Genomic DNA, 23,148 nt, shown 5'->3' on the forward strand with positions numbered 1-23,148 from the left:
ATATATTATTCCTTTCTTGTTGGGTGAAGTTTAGCTTTTCTGGAAACCAAAGCTAGTATCATTTTGAAATGAATATGATTGTCACTATTTTCTTAGTCTTGCTTATCATTCAGGGGTCCAAGTGCAGAGTTGATATTGAAGTATCACAGGGTCCAAACCTTGCTAATAGGTTAACAGCTGCAAATAACAAGGTGAAGACTATCATTCCCATGCTTGTCCAAATTTACAGTCAAATGCCTAGGTATTGTACCAGGCATCAGGAGCTAGCCCTCAAAACCATAAAGCCTAAATATAACTCTCTTTTTTTGCAGAAGCTGCTGACCATTTGTTTTTGGGACATTTCTGATTGACTGGCTTTGCACAAATGGAAGTGCAAAGACACACATGTCACACTAGTGCATAGCATTCTCCATTCTTAGACAGTGATGAGTGCAGAAGATACTGGCTCCGGCGCCGATTCGGTGGCGGCCTCGCCGCCGGCGCCGACCGAGGACAGTATGGGGTCGGCGGAGGGCAGTACTGCCGGCTCCGACCGCCGCGGCTCGGCCGGCTCCGACTCCGCCGCGGACGGGCCCTCCACCCCGGCCGGGGGGCGGACCCGCTCCAGTGACTCGGGCGACAGTGGCGCCTCGGAGAGCGCCGGCCCGACGGCAGGGGGCGGCGCCGGGTCGGGACAGGCCGCGGCAGGTGTCGCTACGGATGTCGAGTCGGTGTCCGACGGAGCAGAGTCTGACGACGCGACTGTCGGCGGTGAGAAGGCGAACTCGGGCGAGAGTGGAAAGGCGAACTCGGGTGGAAGTGAAAAGGCGAAGCCGGGCGGGGACGAGGTGGCGTCTGACTCTGCGGACGAGGTGATGGAAGTGCCGGTTGAAGAGGGCAGTGCGGCGGCCGCCGACAGGGAGGCCGAGGCGCTGACTGTCGAAAAGGAGGAGCCCCGGCTGGCCGACGACCCGCACGTGACCGTGATCGACATCGACGTGCCGGCTGACCAGCCGCCCAAGAGCTCGCCGCTGAAGCAGATCCGCGTCATCTCGGCGGCGACGGTGAGCACGCTGGACGAGTCGGAGGAGGACGGCGACGACCCGGAGCCTGTGGAGGCCACCAACGGCCGGTCGCCGCCACCGGCGGCCGGAGGGACCGGTCCGGCCACCGCCGGCAGCGCGAAGGTGAGTCCGACCAGCTACACTGAACCAGGGGGGGGGGGGGGGGCTAGCTCGTATTGTGATAGTGACCGCCGGGGCTGCGAGATGCAGCAGCTTGTATATGGGTTTCAAGTGACTTCTAATGCAATGTGTGGTCAAAGCGGTGTGTTTGATGGTGGTGAGGAGCAATTTATTGGTAAAATGGATAAGGTAGGTGTGCAGGGTGTACGGATACTTTCAAAGTGTAAAGGTGATTGTAGGACAACCGTTTCTACTCGTATCGCAGTATTGTACCGGAGGAGCTCCTGTTCGTGTTTACACAAATATTTCGCGCTACATATGGTCCACCAAACCCCCACATTTACCCTCGCGTTCCGCGCCGCTCAGACCGGCGGCTCTGGGGGCGGTGGTGTCCGGCTGAACGGACAGGCCGCGGCCGACTCGTCCAACGAGGGAGTGACTGTGGTGGTGGACCGGTCGCCGCACGCCGCTGTCGGCCTGCCCACCTCCTACGGCATCGTCACACCCATCTACAAGGAGTGAGTGAATGAAGGTGCCGGCTGCACGGTCGGACGGGGACGGTACTGCGGTGCTGCGGGTCGCTCGTTAAATCAAATGATCAGATGGATCCGTAATAAGACTCCATGCAGTGGAACGGTATCAGTATCTGACCATCTCAGTCCCATGGACCATTCTGTGTCTTGATCATTGGCCATATGTGACCCGTGCCTGACGTCTATGACACGTGTCTGACCTCTATGACGCGTGTCTGACCTCTGTGACCCGTGTCTGACCTTCCTGCCCGGTGCCCGACAGCGCGTCGGAGGCTGCCGGCGGCGGCAAGTCGCTGCGGCCGCTGGCGGTTCGGCCGGCCGTGGTGCCCGCCGGCACGGCGATGGGCGCTACACTCCTCTCCTCCCGGCACAGCAAGTGCATCGGCTGCCACTGGGTGAGTGCCGCCCCCCCCCCCTGCGAGCGTGCCTGTCATGGCAAGTCGAGACCATGGAATGGAATGGGAGAGGGTAGTGCCGTGCATTTAGCTGTTGTGCCTTCATGGCTGCGGCCGCCAATGTTCCCGTTTGCGTGCCGGTGATGACTTCATGTCGGCTTTCCGTTAACGGCCGCTCTACCCGCTCCCCAGGTGAAGCCCATCAAGTACATGATGATGGCGAACGGCGCCAAGAGCGGCAACGTCATCTGCTCGGACGAGTGTCTGGAGCAGTGCGTCAACAACGTGAAGGCGGTGAGACTGGGCCGGCCGGGCGGACCGTCCGCAACTGTGGCGTGAGGGGAGCCAGTCAGTAGTCGGTCCAGTTGGTAGCTGGGTAATGTCTTTTCCTGTGGTATAGCCGATAGCGATATAACCTTGTTGCTGGTGCGCCCCATTTAGCACCAAGACGATAATCAGGGATTTTGCCGCAGATAGTACTGAGACAGGTGTATGATGATTTGTACTTATGTGGCTCGATTTTAAACTGTAAACGAGCTTTATATTTCGGTATGAAAGACGTTACTGGTTGTTTGATCGTCGTGTTACACATGAACACAATACGTGGTAAGTTTGCTGTTCTTTTGTTTTATGTATTGGCTGTATAACTCCATGCAAGCCATAATGTCTATTTTTACTTGTCGGCAATGCCATATTAACTATCTCCGTCTGCGCAGGGCCGTATGAACATTGGCAGCGACGGCAGCACGCTGTCGATCCCGGCCGTGGCCGCGCCGCCGGCCGCCAGTCCGGCCACCAGTCTGACAGTGGCCAGCGTCACCTCTCTCTCCTCTCCCGCGGTGGCGGCCGCCGCCACGCCGGCCTCTGCGGCCGCCACCCCCTCCACTCCGTCCGGCGGCGGCGGCCCGACCCCGGCCGGGGACGTGCCGCCGGGCTCCAGCCGCAGCCGGACCGTCTGCCAGAACGCGGCGTGCGGCCTGCCGATCCTGCTGAACAACACCTCCCAGCGGCTGCAGCGCACCGTCTGGGAGACGATGGTGTTCTGCTCCCCCTCCTGCGCCGGTGAGAGGGAGGGAGAGCTGGGAACAGTGAGAGACGGAAAGGGGGGGGGGGTGCAAGCTGGAGGGCTGCCTGGGAGGTTCGAGCGGAAGGGCTGATATTACTCGGGATGGTGGATTGATTTGGTCAAGCGGACACCAGAGGCATGTTTGTAAGGCCAGGTGATATTGCTACTAGTTCAGCGAAATGTACACGAAAAAACGCACTTGACTGAGATATTTTACGGTGTTGGGTGTTTCCCACCTGTCGCACGGTGCTCGTGACGCGCTGTCGAGCCGTCCATTCCCCCTCCCTCTGACCATCTGCGCCCCGCCCCGTCCGTCTTACAGTCGAGCACCAGAAGAAGGACGGCTCGTCGTGCGTGTTCTGTAAGCTCGACCTGCCAGAGCTGGTCATGGGCAAGTACTGCGTCCGCTTTGGCTCGGACGTGCGCCAGTTCTGCAGCAATCTGTGCCTGGACGGCTTCAAGAAGCGGCTCAAGGTGTGCAGCTACTGCCAGCGCGACATCACTCGCTTCCAGGGCAGCTTCCTGGCGCCGGTCGGGAGTGCCGGCTCTCACCAGTTCAAGGTCAGTATACGGCCGCGGTGGCGGCCTCGACGGGTGACTCTCTCAGCGACCAAAAAGGTGTCTGTATATTTGTATATTCAATAGACTTTGCTGGCCGCATTTGGTCACAGCGCTGCGTGTGGATGAATTTGTAGCGTGTCGAAATATGACTGGATACTGGATAGTACTGCTGAAGGTAGAATATGACGGTCCCGAGCTATTTTGGTCTCGCTTTTATTGCCATTTCTTATATCAGCTACTGACGTTCCACGTCTCGCCCACGTCCAGACTGCCACAGCCGTACCCGTGACTAACCCTTCCTGTTCGGCCGTCAGGAGTTCTGCAGCCAGTCGTGTCTGACCCAGTACAAGACCACGCACAGCGAGGGCGGCAAGAAGCCGCCCGTACAGGCCAACTGTTCCGTCTGTCTGAAAAACACCATCATCGAGCACAAGGTGGCCGTGCGGCCCGACGAGCCCGTCAAACAGCTCTGCTCGCAGATCTGCCTCAAGGCGTACAAGTTCGCCATCAAGGACGAGGGTCCGCTCGGTATGTGAGAGGGGAGATCTTGTCGTTTTTGCTCAGTTTGTGAAATGGGAGATATGAAGGACACGGTCGGCACGTGGGGGACTGGGGTTGGATGAGGAGAGGGAGAGATCGAAGATTGTGTGGGGTCCGGGGAGATATCAGCGGGTACACTCGATACATAAATGGGGATGGGGGACTATAAGGAAGCACGGCTGTTGTGTGAGAAGTGGAGATACTATGGGCTCGATCGGTGCATGGGTGGGAACATCTTTTGGAGTTCGCTCGGTATGCGCGTAGTAAGGTACGGAGTTTGCTCGCGGCTGCGTTGGTGGGTAGATCTGGTGTTTCTGTTTAACTCACTGGTGCTGTCTCCCTTCTCAGACACGTGCGCCGTGTGCAAGTCGCTGCTGGTGACCAAAAACATGACCCAGTTCCGCGTGTGGAACGGCTCGGTGGCGGCCAACCTGTGCTCGCAGAGCTGTTCCAACGTGTTCGTCCTCTGCAACCGGCGCATCGTCTCGTGTCGCTACTGCAAGGTACGCACCGCCGCGGCCCGCGCACGGCAGCACTGAGGGACGCGAGGTGGGCGCCGTCAGAGTGCCGGGGATCCGGCGCTGGTAATCGGGGAGCGCCGCCGGACTCGGGGTATGGCGTGGAAGACGGTTCTGCGGATCTAGGGGCAATTGCCGGAGCGGGTATTGTAGTGTGCTATCGTTTAACTGCATGGTGTCGCGTTGATTACGTTTCCGGGTGCGTTTGTGTGTACCCTGTCATCGCTCATTGAATTATCATGAAAAGAGATAACGGCTCGCTATTAGTTCTGTGTTAATTGTTAAGCGTTTGCAGATGTGGACAGAGTGACCAAAGGTGGTGTGGTGTTTTCTGTGAACCGGCAGGTGAAGAAATACAACTTCGACATGATGGAAATAACTGCGGAAAAGGACGGGCTCTACTGCTCGGTGCACTGTCTGAAAAACTGCGGCAAACGCATCGGACCCCGGACCACGACCAGGACAGTCAGGTCAGTGGACATGTATAGCAAACTGATCAACCGTGGAAACTGCGGCGAACGCATCGGACCACAACCTAGCAGGGTGGCGGGACTAGAGGACAGAGCAAACTGAGGAGTCTCTGGCAGTAAGATGACTCCGGGTGTCAGTGTCACCCTGCAGCCACTGACTGACTGACTGGTTCTGACTGTTCCGGTTCCGTCGGTCTAGTTCCCCCAGCCGGCTGCTGAGTCATGGACTGCTGGCTGACTGACTGACTGATTAGTGTTGACTGTGCTACTGACTCGGTCGCAGTGACTGATATACCGACTTCCTGTGCCGGCAGCTGCGCGCACTGTCACACCGCAATGGATTCGTCGGCTCTCGCCAACACCACCAACTCTCAGAACATCTTCTGCGGCACCAAGTGCGCCATGGCCTTCAAGAAGGCGTCGCGAGCCGCAGGTGAGACTCGCCGGTCACCCTCCCCTGCACAGGCTCAACCAACGTCGCAGCTAAGCCGTGTCGCTTTATCGGCGGAGTGGTAGTCAGTAGACACCTTTCTTTTTTGTGGTCTCGTTAGATATTCGGTTTCGATGAGGCTGGAGACGTAGTTGCCGTTGTTCCTGGTACGTTTGGGTGGATTAAATCCCTGTCTGTGGTAGTTTTGGGCTGGATGAGGCTGTCCAGATATGGAAAGTTTTATCCAGTTTCTACAGCCTGCCCGGTGACTCATCCCGCTCCTCCCCGCCAGGTTCGGAGCGGACCGGAGACTCGCAGCCCGTCTCCAACGGCGTGGCGCCGGCGGCGGCGTCCGCGGCGCTGCCGCAGATTCAGTCAGTCATCAGCCTGGCGGACGGCGCCGCGGCGGCTCCTCCGGCGGCCGGCGGGGCGGCGCCGCTGGCCGGCACGCTGCCCGGTGTGCGCGAACACCCGTCCCTGGTGCTGATGCCGCCGCCGCCCGTCTTCAGGAGGAACGTCTGCGTCCAGGTGCAGCCGAGGAAGGGGGAGGACAAGCAGACGGCCACCGTCGCCACACAGACCGGTGAGACAGGGGGTAGAGGGAGCGAGGCGGTGGAGGCGGCGGTTGGGGCAGGTGGTCTTGGTCACTGGAAATTCGCCACGGCCTGGGTTTGGTATCGGCTGATGCGGATAATAACTCACTTCGATTGATTCTCTTAGAATGATAAGCATCATCTAACGGACGAACTTACTTTGTTAGTTGCTCGGTCGACATACGATCCTTGAGGGACCAATGCAATTGCGATTTGCTAATGATATATTACTGATGTATGTATTGACGTTCAGTCTCCTATCACTGTGCGGTGTGCCACCAGACGCCTGCGGTCCGATTGAGTCTGGGGCCGTGCTGCCTGTGCCGGTGCCCATGTACGTGCCGGTGCCGATGATGATGTACAGTCGGCCGGTGCCGGTACCCGTGCCGCTGATGCTGCCGGTGCCGGTGCCGCTGCTTTGTGGCGCCGAGGACGCGCTCCGACTGCTCTGTGGCCTGCCGGCGGTACACCGGACCGCCGAGTACCGGCAGGTGAGGAACGGGCGGGCCCAGCGGGCGGGTGGGCTGTGGGTGGCCTTCAGGAGCGGGAGTGAGCTGCGCAAGTCTTGGGGAACCTAGGTAGGTCATGGGCGGCATCGAACGACGGGATGGTCAGGGAGAGCGGTGTCAGGGGTGGTAGTGGGCTGTGGGGTGGCCTTAGGTGACCAAGGTGAGTTGATCGAGTTCTCGAGGGACCTAAATGAGCTGTGTGGACGGTCTCTCATCTGGCCTGCCGCTGTCCCCTGTCGCTAACGTCTGCCTCCCTGCGTCCCACTGCCCCATTGACCACCGGTCTGTCTGTCGGCGGCAGGAGGGCTCTCCGGGCCGGCCGGTGGCCGGGAAGCGGCGCCGCTCGGCCGGCTCCGTCTCGGACGACTCGGGCCCGGAGCCGGAGCTGGCCTACGGCTCGGACGGGCCCGGCACTCCGGACAGCGACGCGGACGGCTCCGACTCTGGCAGCGTGGACAGCGCCGGCCGGCCGCCGCCGCACAAACGCCGGAAAGGTGACCGGTCGCGGGGCGGGGAGGGGAGGCCGCCCGACCCGTCAGACCCGCCCCCGGCGGCACTCCCAGGGTGGGACTGTGACGGACCGCCCGGCTAGGAACGGGAACAGTAATGGGTGCGGAGGGGCGCGGGGCGCATTCTTAGGGGCGCTGGGCGCGTGCATTCCAATTTCGGGAAGCATGACTTAAGCCTTTCGGCCAGTAGTTGGGGGAACTGTGCGATTTGACCATGACAGAACATTGCGGAAACAATATGATGGAAATGCTCAGACGTGGAAATTTAACCACATTGGTAGATACAAGTCGTATTGAACTTGCATCCAGATTTGTTTGCATGACTTATTCCACGTGCAATGCCAGCTGTTGGCAGTTACGTTTTTATGTCGAAAGGGTGTTCTGATGAGAACGTTGCCCGATTTTCACTAACATTCTGCTTTCCTACTGCCAGGTGACCAAAATGTTCCATTTTGTGTACATTTCATTGTAAATATACATTTCGCGAATGTAATTGAAGATGTTTGCAAAGTGAAAAAGGTTACGATGTAGCCCAACGACCCGAATGAGGTCACAGCGCATGCCATAAGCCAGCTGGGTGTCCCGCGTTAGTTCGATAGAGACAATCATGTTGTCCGATGATGTTAGAATCTAATATGAATAATTTTGAACGTCAGCTATGCCACATATTCCTTTTGTAGAGTTTGACTGGCCGAAGAAGTGACGCTTGACTGACTTCGCGTGGAAAATATCGCTCGGTTTGAGCGACGGTGCTTTTAGTAGAGAAGCACAACGTTTCGTTTTGACTGGCCGAGTTAAGTTTTCAAACTTCGCCCGTGTGTGAATTTTCACAGCGCCCAGCGTATAAGGTAGGGTCGGTTGCACATTCCTCAGCCGTTCGCCCACCCCGTTAAACTAGAGCTACACAAAAAGAGCGTGTTGCTCGTGACAAAACGAAGCCGATTGTAACCGAACGCGAGACTAGACGAAACGGCGGTGGGTCGAGGGCTGCGAGACTGGTGGGCTGGGTGAGATGTGAATCGTAGGGACTGATCAAACGAGGCAGTGTGGGCGCGGTGGGGTCGTGATTGAGTGTGGAACGGACGGGGAAGATGATAAAGGAGCGAGTTAGCGAATAACTATTGCGATTGGTGAATGCGAACATTTAGTAGGTAGCGAATCGAGAGTCGTCCCCTCGCGAGTCTGGCTCTGTTTTCCCCAACTCCCCCTGCCCGCCCGTCGCCAGTATCCACCCTCTGACTAACTCCCCCTCCCTCCTGTCGCCAGCGGGCCCGCGCCGTCCGTCGCCACCGTCGCCGTCAGCCGTCGCTGTGGACGGGGTCGCTGCGCGGGTGGACCTGGCGGCCCTGCTGCGTGCGCCGCCCACCGAGCCCCAGGCGCGGCCCGGCGGACCGCCGGAGGCAGGGGACGGCGCCGCACCGCAGCGGACAGAGTTCGTGGGACCGGTGGACGAGTCGCTGCCCTGCCACCGGAGCGCTATAAAGGTAGGCCAGAGCCGTCAAGGTATGAAAGGGAAGGTGGTGGTCGGGGATAATAAGTATCGAAGCAGAATATGATATGGTCAGGATGAGACATTGTGTCATTGAACCTAAATGATCAGGCTAGCTATTCGCACCATCGTATTTTTGCATTAATGATACACTGCTAACTATATTCACTTACAGTGTGTACTTTGTCAGCTGATTTTCTGCACACGATAGCCTCACCTTCGACATCGTTCTCTGACGCTGCCCCGACCGCCCCCTCTGCTCGGCAGTACACGTGGTGTGTGCGCGTGTTCGAGCAGTTTATCCGGGAGCGGAACCGCCGGCCGCTGCCGGTCTGTGACTCCGACTCGGCTCAGTCCGGCACCGACTCGGAGACGCACGAGCGGCTGGTGGCTGATCCGCTGCAGGCCACGCCGTCGGAGCTGGCGGCCGGCCTGCGCGCGCTGGTCAGAGAGCTGAGGAGGCCCGGCGGTGAGCCGTACGCACCCGACCTGCTCCACTACCTGCTACTCGGTGAGGAGGGTGCGCAGAGGGCGGACCGGATGCTACGGGGAGGGGGATTCGGGGAAAGAAGTAAAAAGTCTTTTTGATCTGTACTAGTGCAGAACTTTGTGGAAATATACGCAAGAAAGGAGGGTGAGAATGCATGGTAGTGTGAGGGAACTGTAAGGAGATGCGATTCGGTGGGCTATTTCCTCCTGTGCACACCTCAAATCTCCTTTCCAGACAGTCAGTTAACGATGTTCCGACTCGGCCCTCTAACTGTTGATAACCTACTGTGTCTGTCTAGCAGGGATCCAGGTGTACCTGCTGGAACACCGTCGCTGTCGCTAGGACAGCCTGTAACCGACCGTGTCTGTCCGGCAGGGATCCAGGTGTACCTACTGTTCCACGCTGGGACAACTAGTGTCTGTCTGTGTGTCTGTGTCTGTGTCTGTCCGGCAGGGATCCAGGTGTACCTACTGTTCCGCACTGGGACAGCCTGTAACCCACCATGTCTATCCGGCAGAGATCCAGGTGTACCAACTGGGACAGCCCGTAACCCACCATGTCTATCCGGCAGGGATCCAGGTGTACAACCTGTTAGGACAGCCTGTAACCCACCGTGACTCTGTCCGTCAGGGATCCAGGTGTAGGTACCTGTTGGGACAGCCTGTAACCCGCCATGTCTATCCGGCAGGGATCCAGGTGTACCTGTTGGGACAGCCTGTAACCCACTGTGTCTGTCCGTCATGGATCCAGGTGTACCGATTGGGACAGCCTGTAACCCACTGTGTCTGTCCGGCAGGGATCCAGGTGTACCGGTTGGGACTAAATGGGACAGCCTGTAACCCACTGTGTCTGTCCGTCAGGGATCCAGGTGTACCTGTTGGGACAGCCTGTAACCCACTGTGTCTGTCCGTCAGAGATCCAGGTGTACCTGCTGGAATAGCCTGTAACCGACCGTCTCTGTTCGGCAGGGATCCAGGTGTACCTGCTGGGACAGCCTGTAACCCACTGTGTCTGTCCGGCAGGGATCCAGGTGTACCGGTTGGGACTAAATGGGACAGCCTGTAACCCACTGTGTCTGTCCGTCAGGGATCCAGGTGTACCTGTTGGGACAGCCTGTAACCCACTGTGTCTGTCCGTCAGAGATCCAGGTGTACCTGCTGGAATAGCCTGTAACCGACCGTCTCTGTTCGGCAGGGATCCAGGTGTACCTGTTGGGACAGCCTGTAACCCACTGTGTCTGTCCGTCAGGGATCCAGGTGTACCTGTTGGGACAGCCTGTAACCCACTGTGTGTCTGTCCGTCAGGGATCCAGGTGTACCTGCTGGGACAGCCTGTAACCCACTGTGTATCTGTCCGGCAGGGATCCAGGTGTACCTGCTGGAACACCGTCGCTGGGACAGCCTGTTCTGGGGCGAGTCGTACGCAGAGGTCGGAGCCGCACTGCAGGAGCGACTCGAGCCGCTCGTCGAGGACATCAGCAGGGCCGGTGAGTTGGAACCAGGGGGGGGAGGGATGCTCGACATGGTCTCGGAGTCTGTCTGGACTCGAGAAATGTGCACCTTTTAGTTTGTCGCGTCATAAAATGGGCGCTCATCTCACAGGTCTCGTATGGGGATGGTAACTGTCCATATAGCTGTCGTATAGCGTTTGATAGATAATCCCGGGTCGGGTTGATTTTGTAGTTACCTTTGAGTGCGTCTGCCCGTGTATTGTTGACAGCGGCAACTGTGGTAGCTGGGCCAGTACAAACTGAGCCCCATGAGGGAAGGACTAATCCTGCCGTTTGACTTGCAGAGGCGGGCCCACTGACCAGGCTGATGGTACTCGGTCTCCCTGGAGACCCGTTAACCCATCTGCTCCCCTCCCTTCCCCGTTCTACAGAGGTGGACCCGCGGCGGCACGTGCTACCCCCCCCCCCCCCTCCCACAGAGGCGGACCCGCGGCGGCACGTGCTGACCCCCCCACCCCTCCCCACAGAGGCGGACCCGCGGCGGCACGTGCTGACTTCACCACCCCCTCCCCCTCCCACAGAGGCGGACCCGCGGCGGCACGTGCTAACCCCCTCCCCCTCCCCGCAGATGCGGACCCGCGGCGGCACGTGCTGACTTCACCACCCCCTCCCCCTCCCCGCAGATGCGGACCCGCGGCGGCACGTGCTGACCCCCCCCCCCCCCACCCCTCCCCACAGAGGCGGACCCGCGGCGGCACGTGCTAACCCCCTCCCCCTCCCCACAGAGGCGGACCCGCGGCGGCACGTGCTGACCACCCACGTGGAGGAGCGGCAGCTGTGGGAGGCGCGCGTGCTGGGCGCCCACTCGCCCCAGTCGCTGGTCACCACCGTCATCTACTTTGTCACCAAGTACTTCCTCATCGGCGTGAGTTCACCTGTGGGGATCGTCATCTGCAGTGATGAGAGATGTTATGGTCTTCAGCTATGCCGTAAAGCTATTACAGCGGGCTTACCGTTGCCTCTAACTGGTGGATAATGAATGGGTGTACGACTGCTATAAAATGTCCTTGACAGAAGTTGGAACATTCTCTTTAACGCAGCCACCTCTGAGTAAGCTGAATTGTATGTTGTCGCCAAATACAGTGCGCTCTGTTCCAAGGCAAGCGTTAACAATGGAACTTATAGGCGTCTGCTCGATGGATTTTTATCTGTCCATCCCTCATTAATGTGTACCCGACTGCCGCTGCCGGCACTGACGGCGCCGTCCTCTATTCGCTCTCAGTCGCTACAGTGGCACCAGAAGCTCAGTTTCGCCATGATCCAGGAGAGCATCAACCTCAAGAGCCGGCTGAAGCAGAGCTCACTGCGACTGCTGGACTCGCGTAACGTCTGTAAGTGATTACACGACATCGGTGTAAGGTCTAAAATACAGGTCCGATAGGCGGGCAGAGTCGTGCCTCGCTAAGTGATTAGTGTTGGCCCTTCAGGGAGAGGTTGGCATAGAGCATCGTGCTTGGCTTTCAGACACTACAATAGTGTTATGATGTTAGAATCTTGGAGTGCTTCTCGTCTAGAGTTTCAGTTCTCGTATCTATTATTTGATATTGTGATTTTTTAAAGATAAAGATCTTTCAGGTGTTGCTTTGCTACTTCACCTAGACGAAGTCACGTTCTAGCCGGTCCTTTCTACTACTTTGATTATTCTACTATATTTGATTACTACTTTGATTATTATTGGCCGGGCGGCCGGCCGTGCGGACGCTTTTGCGAGGCTTATATCTCAGCAACCACTTGACCGATTTACATGCGGTAATTTTTGTAGGGTAGCTTCATTCCTTCTACCAAGTATTGGACTATTCTCGATGCATGTGGGTGAACCCTTATGCACGTGCCACGTGCAAAACAAAGAGGTGTCAGTTTTGTTATTGTTGCAATATCTCGGTAACTACTTGGCCGATTGCACTGAAAGTTGGCATGTAGGTAGGCACTCACTAGGCACTGCATATCCATGTGCCAGAGTTGGGGTGCTGCTGCACGTGCGCACGTGCAGGGGTCGTTTCCAGATCTCGAGAACGGCTCAACCGATTGCGCTCAAATTTGGTACACAGTTAGGGACCGGTTAGTTAGGGTGCCGTGCACAAGTCAGTTGGGACCCTTTTTTGCACGTGCGCACGTGCAGGGTGCCGCTTCCAGATCTCGAGAACGGCTGGGCCGATTGTGCCCAAATTTGGCACATCGCTAGAGACCGGTTAATAGGGTGCCGTGCACAAGTCAGTCGGAGGTACCCCCTCGCAATTTCGCACGTGCAAGGCCCACCCTCTCGCTCGCTCCGCTAGTCGCCCCAAAAGGCGTTATACTGGTTATTCAATCATTTCTTTATCCACGTGGCCGGTGTTCACCGCGGTTTGGCGCATGTCTTGATAAATTTGGTTTCGTGTTTCTGCAGACAAGCGAAGTAAGACGTTCGAGATGCCGGCGAACCAGGAGGACCCGTTCCGGTGTCCGGTGCGCTTCATCGAGTTCTACCTAAGCCGGTGGTGAGTGCCGGGTCGGGTGCTGGGGAGGGGCCGGACCACGACGCCTGCAGGGTACCCTGCTTGTCATCAATGTGGTGTGATGCGATACCCGGCGTCACTCCGTAGCTCTGCCCAATATTTAGTAGCCCCTTCCCTGACGCCTCGCTCTCCGGTTCACGACCGTCTGCGGAAAGTTCTCCCGCTCGTCCCTAACAGTACCGTCTCTGACTCCCCCCCCCCTGCCTCCCTCCGCAGCCCGGCGGCGGAGCGCAGCTCCCGCTCTGCGCCGCTGTATCTGACGCCAGCCGCGGACGGCCGGCCCGACGGCGACGCGTGGTTCTCGTCAGAGCCGCTGGCGGCCGAGGCGCTACGCCAGGTGCTCTCCCGACTGCTGACGGTCCGCGAGCTGCAGGCGGCGCTACTGGGCGCCACCGGCGGCGATGGCTCGTGACGGTCACTCTGAGACGCGGCGCGGTGCGCCGTGCCGTCTGGGAGGACCCGACTGCCAGGCCAGTCAGCCGGCCCTCGGCCGAGCTGACCAATCAAACCGCTCCTAGGGAACGGCAGGGGTCACCCGGAGACTGCCTGGTGCCTGTAGAGTGCTCCCCCGCTGATGTTAATCACTCCGGGAGGGGAGGGGGAGGGGGACTGGAGCGATAAGCTGTCTGTTGGTTGTTGCAACGAGTATGAAGAACAGCATCGAACAAGATTGGTTGGCACAGTTGCTGAGTTGGTGAAGTACAAGTCTGTCCTGTTCGGCGGTCAGGATGACGCCGCCGCCCCACCATTGACTGTGGTACGGACTCGCATCAAGATTGAGGCGTCCGTCAGGCCGACGTTGGCGATCCCCGAGCCACTTTCAGATACCGTTTTGCAGCGTGTGCACCGCTGTGTGGATCCCGCCCACCACTCTGCGAACTCATTCATCCGGTGTTTTACATGTTGGTGCGTACCATTCCGTTTCACGACGCACCGATGCCGTCTCATCCCGTGTTGCTCCTTACCTGTATGATATTTGCCGAGAGATGGCGCGATGTGTCACCGGTTGGGGTGTTTCTGGCGGGTGTTCTTCAGCATTGCGCTCACAATTGTTGGGTGAGTGTTTTGTTGAACATCAGACGACCAGCATAATAAATTGTCGATAATCTGTGCAGAGTTTGATACGGGCCTGTTGATCCATACAGGCAAGACAATGGAGACGCAACTTTGGGCACGCTGTGTTGTTTCTTATGCAATATACTATACATGTTTCTCAGCATTTGTGTATGTCGCCAGTGATCGCCATGGGCCAGGCCAGGCTACGGGCTGGGCTGGGCCCTCAACTATGAAGGATGATGGGCTATTGGGCTATGGACGGGCTGGGCCATGAGAACTTTTTAAATGGGCTGGGTTTCGCGACTGAGACAGAAACCATAACTAGGTAGACTATTACTGTGCAGTGTGTAGGACTCAAAAACACGTTAACCCGCGCCCCGCTGGGGGTCCTGGATTTCCACGCCCTGCTGGGGGGGGGGGGGGTGTTTGAACACCCCCCCTTCTAACTCGGCTCCTGGGCCACGTAGCGATACGCGGAAGGCGGCGTTCGAAAGAGCGTCAAAAATAAGGAGGAAATCACTTCGGTCAATTTTTTGGTCAGGTCAAAGGTCAGGTCACCAGAGGTCATTGAAGGCAAAATTTCGCCGATTTCCAGGTCGAATGTCGACAATTTCCAAGAAGCCAACGCATAACTCGGGAACCAATAGAGCTACAGCGCCGCGGAAAAGCGCATTCGATAGCCCTATTAACGCCCTTTCTGAGTAATTCTCTCAGATTTGACCTAACGTCAACGGTTTTGCCTGCAGGGGGCAAAAACTGCAAAAATAGCCGATTTTTTCGGAAACAGTTTTTCTGCAATAACTTTTGACCCAAGCCTTGTACGAGCTTACTTTTAGCGGCATCGTGTTCCTCTCGTCAAGACGCATCGAATGAACTATGACTTGACCTTGAAAGGTCAACTTAAAAATTTGACCTCAGGTCAAGGTCATGACCTGACCGGAAAGGGTCATGTTGCATATCAGTCGATCCGTATCGTCGAGCTGAACACATCTAAGGCGTTTTCATCGCTCTAGCATGCCTCTATCAAAAGTTATTTGCGAAAAACTGTTAGATACCATTCGTGACCTAAGATGACCTCAGGGCATAAACAGGGGTCACGGACAACATTTTTATGTTCAGCGTGTCTAAACCACTTGTAATTCAGTGTTTGGGAGTGTTTGTAATGTTTTTCGTCCAAAAGAGGCGCATTTCAGTTTTCTCCCATTGACTTATAATGGGGAGGTCGCAAAATTGACCTGACCTTAGGTCATCGATATCAAAATTCTGAGATATACATTTTGTACATGCTATTGCTCTTAGCAATCGCTGAAAGTTTCAAAGCGATCGGTCACTCGGTGTAGCTATGACAGACATTGAAACTTTTTATGAGGTGAGGTCACTTCAAGTGACCTGGTGACCTGACCTTGAATGACCTTGGTCTGAAATTTTCATAACATGTGTAGAATTGATGTATGATAAGGTGTACCAAAAACGGCGGCGCTCCGCGCCGCCGTTTTTGAGATATTCGCGAAAAACCACAAGGGGGGGTGTTCAAACACCCCCCCCCCAGCAGGGCGCGGGTTAATGATTATAAAGCATACATGTATGATATGTATTGTGCATGCTGCTCTCAAAAGATTGTTTCATTCCCATTCATTTTTGACGAGCTGGGCCGGGCTGGTTTTTGACACTTTTACTATGAACGGGTTCGGGCTGGGCCGGGCTGTGAACCCATGGGCCTGGGCCGGGCTGGACTGGGATTTTGCTGCCCGTGGCGAACCCTGTATCATGTATGTCGATTGTCGCACTCTGTTGGGACATGCTGCCTCACCGAAAGCGCGGCTACAGGCGGTGCGAATATCCACTGTAATGGTAGACTGTGCCGCGCGACTCTCGAGCGCTGCGGCACAGCCTACCCTCCCAGGTCTGCCGTCTGCGCTCAGCCGGCCGAGGACGGCGAGCCTCGTTCGTTATTTGTAGCGCGCCGGGTGTAGGCTCGTTCGACCGTGTTGATCGCTAGAAAGAGCTGTGACTCTGGTGGAACACTAGGAACAGTCACGAAGAAGGAAAGAGAACAGTGTGATTGATCTTGTCGAGGGAAAAACTTAATCTTATCACGCGATTCTTTGTTGTTGTTTTTTCTCTCATCACTGTCAGATCCACTAACGTCCCGGAAGGATTAAGGAAACTGCCTACGTTAATCTGAGGATAACTAACATGAAAAGGGAAGAATATTAATGAAAAATATACCATTTACCATACGATTTGAACATTTCAATGTCTCGCATTTCGCAGTCACATCTGCGCCAGCAGAGAACGAATAGTGAATTTCGTTGAAGTTTCAGTTGTATAGTTGAGCTCCCTGATTCAAAAGTGTGACATCTTCTATCCGGCGGCAGATAGCAATATCGTGCATTCTGGGCCCGCTTGAGTGGCGCTGCCCGTCGAAGCCAGGTGCCGCTGCCAGCCCGCGGTCGGAGCTCGGTCAGAGTCTGACGCCGCTGCCAGCCCGCGCGGCGCGCGGTTAGAGCTCGGTCAGAGTCTGAGGCCGACGTCGCGCTGCGGTGAGACAGCCGGCCGGCCGCGGCGGACCGCAGCAGGTCTGCGGTCACTCCGAGACGGCTGCCGGTGCCGCTCCTGTCCGCCGTGACGGCTGCCGGTGCCGCTCCTGTCCGCCGTGACGGCTGAGAGTGACGCTCCAGACCGCCGTGACGGCTGAGAGTGACGCGCGGCACGGAGGAGGGGTGCGCGATTGCCGGAGCCGGCTGACCGCAGCCGACCTCAGCGTCACACTGTGAGGACCGCCAGCTGTGGGTGGCTCCAGAGGACCCATATAAGCAGCGGGCGGCCGGCACCAAGACAGCAGCGGCGGCAGAGACGAACCGGCGACCCCTCCTCCGCACCGACTCCGGACCTCAGAGCTAGCGAACATGAGGCTCTGGCTGGCGGCAGCCTGTCTGCTGGCCACTGCTGTGGCCGTGGTAAGTTGCACTAAACTTCTACACACCCGTATAACGCCTTTTGGGGCGACTAACGGAGCGAGCGAGAGGGTGAGCCTTGCACGTGCGAAATTTCGAGGGGGTACCTCCAGCTGACTTGTGCACGGCACCCTACTAACCGGTCTCTAGCGATGTACCAAATTTGGGCACAATCGGCCCAGCCGTTCTCGAGATCTGGAAGCGGCACCCTGCACGTGCGCACGTGCAAAATGGGTCCCAACTGACTTTTGCACGGCACCCTACTAACCGGTCCCTAGCCATGTGCCAAATTTGAGCGCCATCGGTCCAGCCGTTCTCGAGATCTGGAATCGACCCCTGCACGTGCGCACGTGCAGCAGCACCCCAACTCTGGCACATGGATATGCATTGCCTAGTGGGTGCCTACCTACATGCCAACTTTCAGCGCAATCGGCCAAGTAGTTACCGAGATATTGCAACAATTGCAAAAGTGACACCTCTTCGTTTTGCACGTGGCACGTGCATAAGGGGTCACCCACATGCATCAGGAATAGTCCAATAGGTACTACTAGGTAGAAGGAATGAAGCTACCCTACAAAAATTACCGCGTGTAAATCGGTCAAGTGGTTGCTGAGATATAAGCGTCGCAGAATCGTGACCACGGCCGGCCGGCCGGCCGCTCATACTCAGAAATTTCCGTTATTCTACATACGTAAGACTCCGCTCGCTTCGCTCGCTCCGTAATTATGCTCGATAGCGGCCACCGTTCCAAGAAAACTATAAGATGTGAAGTGATTCTTACAGTAAATGGTGTGCTTGACGTTGTGGCACCTGTCACCTAACTACATTGGGAAAACATTGGCACGAGCACCTGACGTTGGCTCACAGAAATACCGAACACGTGTGCTTTAACCCGCGCCCAGCTGGGGGTCCTGGATTTCCACGCCCTGCTGGGGGGGGGGGGGGGATGTTTGAACACCCCCCCCCTTCTAACTCGGCTCCTGGGCCACGTAGAGATACGCGGAAGGCGGCGTTCGAAAGAGCGTCAAAAATAATGACGAAATCACTTCGGTCAATTTTTTGGTCAGGTCAAAGGTCAGGTCACCAGAGGTCATTGAAGGCAAAATTTCGCCGATTTCCAGGTCGAATGTCGACAATTTCCAAGAAGCCAACGCATAACTCGGGAACCAATAGAGCTACAGCGCCGCGGAAAAGCGCATTCGATAGCCCTATTAACGCCCTTTCTGAGTAATTCTCTCAGATTTGGCCTAACGTCAACGGTTTTGCCTGCAGGGGGCAAAAACTGCAAAAATAGCCGATTTTTTCGGAAACAGTTTTTCTGCAATAACTTTTGACCCAAGCCTTGTACGAGCTTACTTTTACCGGCATCGTGTTCCTCTCGTCAAGACGCATCGAATGAACTATAACTTGACCTTGAAAGGTCAACTTGAAAATTTGACCTCAGGTCAAGGTCATGACCTGACCGGAAAGGGTCATGTTGCATATCAGTCGATCCGTATCGTCGAGCTGAACACATCTAAGGCGTTTTCATCGCTCTAGCATGCCTCTATCAAAAGTTATTTGCGAAAAACTGTTAGATACCATTCGTGACCTAAGATGACCTCAGGGCATAAACAGGGGTCACGGACACCATTTCCATGTTCAGTGTGTCTAAACCACTTGTAATTCAGTGTTTGGGAGTGTTTATAATGTCTTTCGTCGAAAAGAGGCGCACTTTTGAATTTTCTCCCATTGACTTATAATGGGGAGGTCGCAAAATTGACCTGACCTTAGGTCATCGATATCAAAATTCTGAGATATACATTTTGTACATGCTATTGCTCTTAGCAATTGCTGAAAGTTTTAAAGCGATCGGTCACTCGGTGTAGCTATGACAGATATTGAAACTTTTTATGAGGTGAGGTCACTTCAAGTGACCTGGTGACCTGACCTTGAATGACCTTGGTCTGAAATTTTCACAACATGTGTAGAATTGATGTATGATAAGGTGTACAAAAAACGGCGGCGCTCCGCGCCGCCGTTTTTGAGATATTTGCGAAAAACCACAAGGGGGGGGTGTTCAAACACCCCCCCCCCCAGCAGGGCGCGGGTTAATAGGTAGCTGGCCGTCACGTTTACTAATGTCTCCATACCCATACCCAGGTATGCTAAAAAAATGCTGCATACTGTGGGACCGATTCCCTTCTTCCATATCATGATAAAGAGAGTACACGTTCAAGCTTTGTTACAATGAAATACCCGTCACTTTCCCCTTCGTGACGGCACCGCCCGACGACCTAGATATACCAGAAGGTCGGCGGACCGGTCCTTCATTGTGCAACCACCTTGCATATAACGCACAGGCACTGGCGAACCCCAACCAGTCTACCAGTCGACCACAGTTGCAATACAAGTCTCGGCCCGCTCAGTCGTCTCCTTCCGCGCCTCCGCGACAATGGTGGCAGCGGCGGTCGAGGGGACTTGTGCCCCTCACCACGGACCCCAGCCTCTACATCTGCACTGACATCGCAGACTGGTTAGTCCGTGCTCCGTGACAGTGTATCGCCCCTACGTCGCGTCATCGACTAGGGAGCTGATCATCCTGGACTCGTCATCGTCCAGCAGCACCGTCTCCAGTGAGTAGCTCTGCCCAGCAAGACTATCTGCCCTGCGGCAAGGTCATCAGCTACCCTGGACTACTACGGAGCCCGCCGACAGCGCACGGCTCATCAGCCCGCGCCGTCCTCCTCAGCATCATCGAGTGATGGACACCACCTCGCCGAAGGACTCAAGATCGGAGGAGAGAAGATAAAACAAAAACTTCAACGCTAAATTCAAGACAACTTGACACCCAAAATCAAGAAAATTCACCCATTATGAACTTTTGCTGTATTTTCGTCCAAAAGTGACAGTGAAATTGTGCTGTGAAATTTGTTTTAACTTCGATGTGTTTCAAAAACCGTACTGTTTCATTATCCGTTTTCGTCAGTGTTCTGTCGTTTGTTGCGCTTCATTGTGGTTGCCCACCCCAAAATTCACGGAGAAATTGCAAGTGCGTTTAATTTTTGCCTGCACTTTGCCGTGTCATTTTGACACTAGTAAACGTAGAACGAGCATACTCTGAACGGTATGAACATTCAAATACGTTAATCGTCGTCAATTCACTGAATTTATATTGTGTTGATATTCGGCCAGAGATGCCGAGGGCCATGGAGATGCCCAGGGACCGTCCCCGCCAAGAGTGCGGAGGGATCGCCCGGTAGTAGGTGTAATTGTCACGAAACTTACTTATCTGTTCATACCATTTTGTGATACGCTCATATGGAAATTTCTTTCTCCGTCAGCTAAACGTTTCCTCTCTTTGTTATGATCGCTTCGGTTCCCTACGCTTCCCTGGGGGAGGGAAGATAATGTGGGACCGATTCCCTTCTTCCATATCATGATAAAGAGAGTACACGTTCAAGCTTTGTTACAATGAAATACCCGTCACTTTCCCCTTCGTGACGGCACCGCCCGACGACCTAGATATACCAGAAGGTCGGCGGACCGGTCCTTCATTGTGCAACCACCTTGCATATAACGCACAGGCACTGGCGAACCCCAACCAGTCTACCAGTCGACCACAGTTGCAATACAAGTCTCGGCCCGCTCAGTCGTCTCTCCTTCCGCGCCTCCGCGACAATACCTACATACCTATTGAAACAGTTCTCTAAAAGCTTATGACTTTAATGTTTTTCCCGTTTTCCCCTTGTTCAGCCTCACGGTTTACTGACTACCGCGTCGCTTTTCAGCGCATGGACAGCTGGGACGTTCGTAAGGAATACGGAACACGGTCCAAGTTCCCGTCTCGTAGCGTGTACGACGGGAGCCGAAGAGTCCCCGCTGATCGCTCTTCGTCTTCCGACTACGACCGCCGCGAGCTCCAGGACAGGAAGGAGTTGGACCGTGAACTGAGCGGGCCGCGGGCGGTGGACGAAGACAGGTCAGAGGGCCGTGCCCAGGACTGGCAGAGGAGGGCGGCTCACCACTGGGACCGCGCCCAGTACGAGGACCGCCGGGAGGAGGCGGACCGCTGGGACCAGGACAGGTGGTCCGAGGACGACCGGGAGGTCCGCCCCAACCGCCGCGTGCCGCCGAGCCCGCGCCACCAGTGGCACACGCAGCGCGCCGTGCCGGGGGAGCCTCCGTCACGCGGCGTGCCGGGAGAGCCTCCGTCCCGCGGCGTGCCCGGCTCGCCGCCGTTCCGCGGCTACGACCTACAGAGCCGCGGCATCAACTGGGCGACCTCGCATCGCGGCGAGTTTCAGTTCATCGCGCGCCTGTCGGCCTACTACACCAAGAGTGGCGACTGGTACTACGAGCCGTGCGGCGCCTCCATCATCAGCCCCGTCTTCCTGCTGACGGCCGCGCACTGCTTCGACCACCAGCGGGCGGCCGTGGGACACGTGGTCCCGGCGCTCGTCTACGCCTACCTTAACGACTTTGACACCACGCGGCCGGACGAGTCGGCCATCGTGAACGCCTCGGAGGTCATCCTGCACGATAATTACACCCCGCGGGACAGCGACCGACCGCTCAACGACGTGGCAGTGGTGCGGCTCTCCAGTCCGCTCGACTTCAAAGCGCTCGGCGTCGGTAGCATTTGCCTCGACTCGGCCCCCATTGGAGACAACGTCGACATGACCATCGCCGGCTGGGGCAAGACAGCCGAGAACGCCGCCCACATGAACACCCAGCTCTTCAAGTCGACCAACGAGAAAACGCTCAGCCTCGACCGGTGCAAGTACGACACGTCCTACTCGCCGGACGAGATCGACTCAGACGCCATCTGCGCCAGCGGCGCCAACCAATTCGGGGTGCAGGATGCGTGCCAGGGCGACTCGGGCGGACCCATGTTCCACCAGAAGAACGGCCAGTTCGCGCAGACGGGCGTGGTGTCGTGGGGTCGCGGCTGCGGCCGCGCCTCCTACCCGGGCGTTTACGCCAGGGTGTCCAAGTTCGCCAACTGGGTGGTCGCCAAGACCAACGGAGACGCTGACACGTGCTAGGTGGCGGCGCCGTTAAGTCAGCGCTGGCCGGCGGTCGGGTCGGGTGTGGACGGAGGCGGGGACGGTCGGGTCGGTGCCGGGAGGAGAGGGGAGTCGGGGAGTCGCTGCGTCCCGCCACTCGCGCTCGGCGGCTCCCCGACCAGTGTCAGCGGGACGATCGGTTGACCTGAGGTCAGAGGCTTACTTAGGCCCAGTGAACTCAGCCAACCGGCCCGCCGGCAACCTCACCATCCTCACTTTCTGACTCTCTGTATATAGACAACTTTACTGTGTGCTTAGCATGGAAAATCTACATAAAAAATGTGGTAGAAGGCAAGTAGCTGGTCGCTGCCCTCCGTGCCTTAGGTTCAATAGAACATCCTTGAACTAAACAGAGCTACTTCTAAAATAGTTAATATATTACTGACAAAGAGACGACTAGTTGAGTTTGTAATCGGAGTCTGACATAAAGCATAGTGATTGGGTAATTACGGAGCGAGCGAAGCGAGCGGAGTCTTTCCTTAGATTAACCCGCGCCCCGTAGGGCTACCGGCGGACCCTACCACCCGTAGGGGGGGGGGGCCGTTTCGGCCCCCCCCTAAGATCTCGGAAAGTTACCTGCCGATTTTCAAAATTCAAACGGCGTTTGATAGCCCTACCCGGGAACTACCTTGTGACCAAATTTCATTGACCTAGGTCAAACCGATGACGTCACAGGTCAGGTCAAAGGTCATATTTTCACCGTTCACAGGCAATTCAAGAAATGTGCTGTGAAATCGAGTAAATTGGTAATTTATTGAAAACCATCGATGGTATATTGTTCGTCAAACACATACTTTGCTATCTGAGGTCACTGAT

General features: G+C 56.4%; 2 protein-coding genes across 2 annotated transcripts; both read left to right on the forward strand.

The window, feature by feature from the left end:
* The first annotated feature begins 310 nt into the window (after positions 1-310).
* LOC122379158 (zinc finger MYM-type protein 4-like) lies at positions 311-14,487 on the forward strand. The gene is made up of 20 exons (XM_043361112.1): positions 311-1,166; positions 1,530-1,681; positions 1,959-2,091; positions 2,284-2,385; positions 2,808-3,153; positions 3,480-3,718; positions 4,033-4,246; positions 4,607-4,761; positions 5,122-5,246; positions 5,561-5,679; positions 5,969-6,259; positions 6,552-6,760; positions 7,080-7,272; positions 8,554-8,771; positions 9,044-9,287; positions 10,627-10,752; positions 11,502-11,641; positions 11,999-12,107; positions 13,163-13,253; positions 13,488-14,487. Exons 1-20 carry the CDS (start codon positions 426-428, stop codon positions 13,681-13,683), a joined length of 4,143 nt encoding a protein of 1,380 aa, XP_043217047.1. The 5' UTR covers positions 311-425; the 3' UTR covers positions 13,684-14,487.
* Positions 14,488-17,174: 2,687 nt separating this feature from the next.
* Positions 17,175-22,728, forward strand: LOC122379161 (trypsin-1-like). The gene is made up of 2 exons (XM_043361119.1): positions 17,175-17,287; positions 21,055-22,728. The coding sequence occupies exons 1-2, from the start codon at positions 17,237-17,239 to the stop codon at positions 22,309-22,311; spliced, it is 1,308 nt and encodes a 435-aa protein (XP_043217054.1). The 5' UTR covers positions 17,175-17,236; the 3' UTR covers positions 22,312-22,728.
* Positions 22,729-23,148: the final 420 nt, after the last annotated feature.

The sequence above is a fragment of the Amphibalanus amphitrite genome, unplaced genomic scaffold (genome assembly GCF_019059575.1).
Source record: "Amphibalanus amphitrite isolate SeventyFive unplaced genomic scaffold, NRLGWU_Aamphi_draft 000072F_arrow, whole genome shotgun sequence".
NCBI classification, from domain to species: domain Eukaryota; kingdom Metazoa; phylum Arthropoda; class Thecostraca; order Balanomorpha; family Balanidae; genus Amphibalanus; species Amphibalanus amphitrite.